The following is a 4,442-nucleotide window of genomic DNA, read 5'->3' on the forward strand; positions in this document are numbered from 1 at the left end:
TTATTCAAATATCTATAGTCGATACTAGGGGTGTCAATTTTTGACACGACCCGAAAAAATCCTAGTTAGGGTTCAGGTTCGGGTTCAACAAATCAACCCATTTTTATCTTCTTAACAAAAATCTTGATGATGAAAAGGAAATCAAGATGCGATGGGATATCACCAAAGGCTCATATGGGATGAGGAGCCCGCTATAGGATCTCGATGGAGATGAAGACAAAAAGAGAAAGTCACAATATGATCTTGATGGGGAAGAAAATCTAGAGGACTAATAGCATGTGAAAAAAAAAAAAAGAGGTGAGATAGTCTCCACTGAGATCTTCATGGGAAAGTCGATATTCAAGAAAATATAAAAGAAGTGGCAGAATATAAGAAGTTATATGATTTATTTTAATAGGGAAGTTGAATATTATATTATTTTTTGATGTTATTTAAAATTTTAAATGTTATATAAGTAAATAAAAATTTGTGTGTTAAATACATAAATAAGATAATTTTAAGTATTAGGTAAGTACTCATTAAAAAGAAAAAGAAAAATTATTCTTTTATTATCTTGTCTGCCCTTCCTCCACAGATTGACTACTTCCTCTTCCAGAAGTTGATCAGCGACGAAGAAAGCAGGTAATATTCTATATAACGATGGTTGTCTTTACCTGTGCAGGTCTGAAGCATCCCTTATTTCTTCCGCCAGAATCCTCTTCTCTTCTTCTACCCGTAAGCGCTCTCTCTCTCTCTCTCGTCTTTACCGGTGCAGGTCTGAAGCATCCCTTATTTCTGCTGCCAGAATCCTCTTCTCTTCTCCTACCCGTAAGCTCTCTCTTACTCTCTCTTATAGAGACTCGGGCGCCCGGCCATGGCGACTTCTGTCAGGATCGTGATCGTTGGGGACGTGGTAAGCTCTACAATACCTTTTTTTTTCTATATTTGGGATTTTTTATAGTTAGAGCCAGTTGATTCACCTTATTGTTTTTTGTTTGATCCGCATTTTTACTTTGGATGAGCAAACGAGTTCTTATTGGTTTTATTGCTGGTTGTTGTGCTTTTTGTGATTGATTTCCGGCACTAGTTCAAATAATCGAACACTTTTCCTGTATGATGATTTTGATGGCATAAGTGTCTTAAACTGTGGAGCTCAATTTTTTTAAGCTTCAAGAAGTAAACTTGTGACGCAATAAGGTCATAATGGGGGTTAAAAGGGGATGCGGATTTTATCACATACTTGGCTGCCTTAATTTTTTTTGCTGAAAGAGGGGTATCATCTTTATGTTATATTAGGGTGTTGAAAACTTCACAATAAAACTATAGTGAAATCTTCAGCAACGGCAACTTAATGTGGACATTATTGGGTGAACATGCATACAATTCTTGATGTGTGTTGTGCGTTAATCTTCTTTATGTTCTATTTAAGAATGAAATAAAGTTAACCCAACACTAGGAATCTCTGGACAAGAACTAAAAAAAGATTTGCGAAGAAGTAGATGGAGAATCTCTTCTACTTATTAAAAAAATAATAAAACCTAAAAAATTGATTTCTTACCAGCTTCCGTTCATCTTGTTGTACTCAGTCAAAACTTTGTCTTGAATTTCTAGCTGCAATGGATCTGTCCTTCAAGGGGGAAGATAGATCTATCGGATCTCCACTTTCAAATGGATATTCGTATCGGTAGTGGATCAGATTTATACAAACCAGAGTACCGATTCCTCACCGTTAAATATATAACAGTCATCTAATTTTACATCCACATGATGAATATGATTAGTGCTTAAATATTGTTGTCTGCTTTATTATTAATGATGATTACTTTATTCCTGCTTACTTTACAACTCTTTATTTGTATACTTCATGAATATTTTTACATTGGTCATTTACTTGAAGCCAAGATTAACAAAAATTTTTTCCCGTTCGAAGGCCCTCGATTATGATATTTATTTCTTAGACCTACACAATGAACATAAGCTATGTCCATATAAGAAGGATCTCATGCTAATGTACTATAGCTTTTTTCCATTATTCAGCTACTTTTGGTACTTGTTGCCACTTAATGGTTATTATGAGGTAACTAGCTTGCATTTAGCAATTAAAAGGTCCATCAGTAACATTAATGTCTCTCTTTGATGTTGAAGCATGATGATTGGGATCTTAAAGAAGATTCAAATGCCCTTCACCTTTTACAGGTACTTTTTCTGAACTCATAATCAACTTGGTTGTTCACAGAATGGCATCATCATAGAAGTATTAGTGACGGTAGGATATATTTGTATATTTTTATATTTATTATGCTATTTTAAGTCACATATACAATGAATCATAACTATATTAACCATGAGTATTTATCTGACTCTTAAACGTTATAAAGGTCAACATGAATTGCTTTGGTTCTTTCTTCTATTAAATTACATTCCAAAACATATCAAACAGTTGATATAATGCTGAAAATTCACTGTTCTCAGTTTTTATGCACTGAATATTGGTTTTAGTATATGTTTTCAAGGAAAAGATTTTCACTGTTGGTCTAGAAATGGCTGGAACTTGTCACATTGAGGCACGACCACCAAACACCTTGGACCTTTAGCTTTAAGAAAGAATGATACTAAAACTAAAATGACAAGTTATCTTTCAATATTTTCAACATCGTCAGCTTTATCTTAACTATTTGGAGGCTTTTAAGCTTACGTGAATGAAAGACCTTATTGAAGCTTAAAGGACTAAGGAGCTATTGATGCTTTGCTATAATTCAAATCAGAAAAAAATATTTAGAATATAGAGGCCTTAATTAGTTGAACAAAAATTTAATATATGATATGCAATTTTAGTTGGTACGGTATTTATAACTATTAATCAGTTTTGACTATATTATACAGAAGAATGGAGATATATATGAGAATTAAACTTATTGAGTTAAGGTTGGATGATTAAAATAGAGTATCTCAAGAGTATTATGTCATAAGTGGATATCATAAATAATTATACGGAAGTTTAATTAATCAGAATTATGCCAATGTTGTTGTTTGGATTTAATTATTTGTATTAAAAAATTCATTGATATCAGGCTTGAGCATAGTATAAATGATAATATTAAGATGGATGTGTGGTTAAATTAAGAAGAATACATTAAGGAATGTTTATATTAGAGAAGTAGGATTGGCATCTATTGAATATTCGATAATTGAAATTAGATTTAGGTGGTCTAGACATACATAATAAACGGTTGAAAAGGCACCTGTTTTATGTGTAGATAGAATTAGTGTTAGAAAAGTAGAAGGGAGAAGTTGTAGCCTATGATAGCACGGATAGAAGTTGTCCAAAACGGTTGTGAATACATTTAGCACCTCAGTTATTAGGAACGAGTGAAAAATAATAATTCATAAAGCCGACCTCGAACAGTTGGGATAAAATGATGATGATAATGATATTAAGGATCCTTATTTTATTTCTGATTCTTGTTTGATAAAAATTAAAAACTATAATCAACTTGCCACTACAATCTGACATGTTTGCTTTTTGATATGCAGCCTGATCTGGTACTCTTTACAGGCATGTCCTTTTTTCCTATTTATTACCTCAAATGACCTGAAAAATGTGACGATTGTTTTTTGACCCTACAAAATTCAATTCGTTCTCTCATTGGTGATTAATCTTTTATCATATATTCACATTCTTTCTCAAGTTATTTTATGCTGTTTATCCTACTATTCTTTATGAAGGTGATTTTGGTAATGAGAACGTTGAACTTGTTAGAAGCATTTCAAATCTTGACTTTCCAAAAGCAGCAATTTTGGGCAACCATGATTGCTGGGGAACTTACGATTTCCAACAAAAGTGAGCTTTGTGATTACGTGAATGAATCCTGTTATCGAGCAAGATTTTATTTTGAAACTACTGATTCCTTACACTAATAATTTCTTTCTAATTGGCCTTCAGGAAGGAAACTCTAGTTCAACTTCAGCTAGAAGCGTAAGTTCACTACTCTTAAAAGTTGCGAACATTCAATAAACTTGCTTGAATCAAGACTTAATTACGACTTAATGTTCTCACGATACTGAAATTATCATATTCAATTTAGCTCAGCTTGCTATCAGCTGCTTTTGACAATGATTTCCTTAGATGCCAGTTATTTGGGTCTGATCGTCCCAGTGTATAATGATGTAGGACTAAATGCTTTTAAATGGATGAAATAAGGATATTGCACGATTCGTTGTTTAGAACAATAAGGGGCTGTTTGGCAACAAGTGGGATTTAACTTTAGTGGGATTTAGTAAATCCTTTAAATCCGGATTTAGTAAATCCGAAATGTGTTAAATACTGAAACTGTTTGGTATGCCAAATGTTAAATCCTGAGAAACTGTTTGGTAACATATTTCAGGATTTATAGCAGTTAGGGATTTAAATGTGAAAAATATAATTATAACTTAAAAATAAATTTATAATTAAAAATAAAAAA

At 32.5% G+C, this 4,442-nt stretch overlaps 1 protein-coding gene across 9 annotated transcripts in view; it reads left to right on the plus strand.

The window, feature by feature from the left end:
• Window positions 1–521: 521 nt before the first annotated feature.
• LOC110098993 overlaps window positions 522–4,442 on the plus strand; it is a 46,006-nt gene continuing 42,085 nt past the window's right edge. Inside the window, exons 1-6 of one of the 9 annotated variants that reach the window (XM_020825976.2) lie at window positions 528–714; window positions 836–892; window positions 2,125–2,175; window positions 3,514–3,535; window positions 3,706–3,820; window positions 3,923–3,955. In XM_020825976.2, the coding sequence (XP_020681635.1) occupies window positions 640–714; window positions 836–892; window positions 2,125–2,175; window positions 3,514–3,535; window positions 3,706–3,820; window positions 3,923–3,955 (353 nt within the window). In that variant the 5' untranslated portion in view covers window positions 528–639. Of the gene's footprint in view, window positions 893–1,590; window positions 1,692–2,124; window positions 2,176–3,513; window positions 3,536–3,705; window positions 3,821–3,922; window positions 3,956–4,442 lie in introns of all 9 variants that reach the window. The other 8 variants (XM_020825977.2, XM_020825978.2, XM_028692425.1 and 5 more) reach the window with 8 other exon arrangements.

The sequence above is a fragment of the Dendrobium catenatum genome, unplaced genomic scaffold (assembly GCF_001605985.2).
Source record: "Dendrobium catenatum unplaced genomic scaffold, ASM160598v2 fragScaff_scaffold_156, whole genome shotgun sequence".
Lineage (NCBI taxonomy): Eukaryota > Viridiplantae > Streptophyta > Magnoliopsida > Asparagales > Orchidaceae > Dendrobium > Dendrobium catenatum.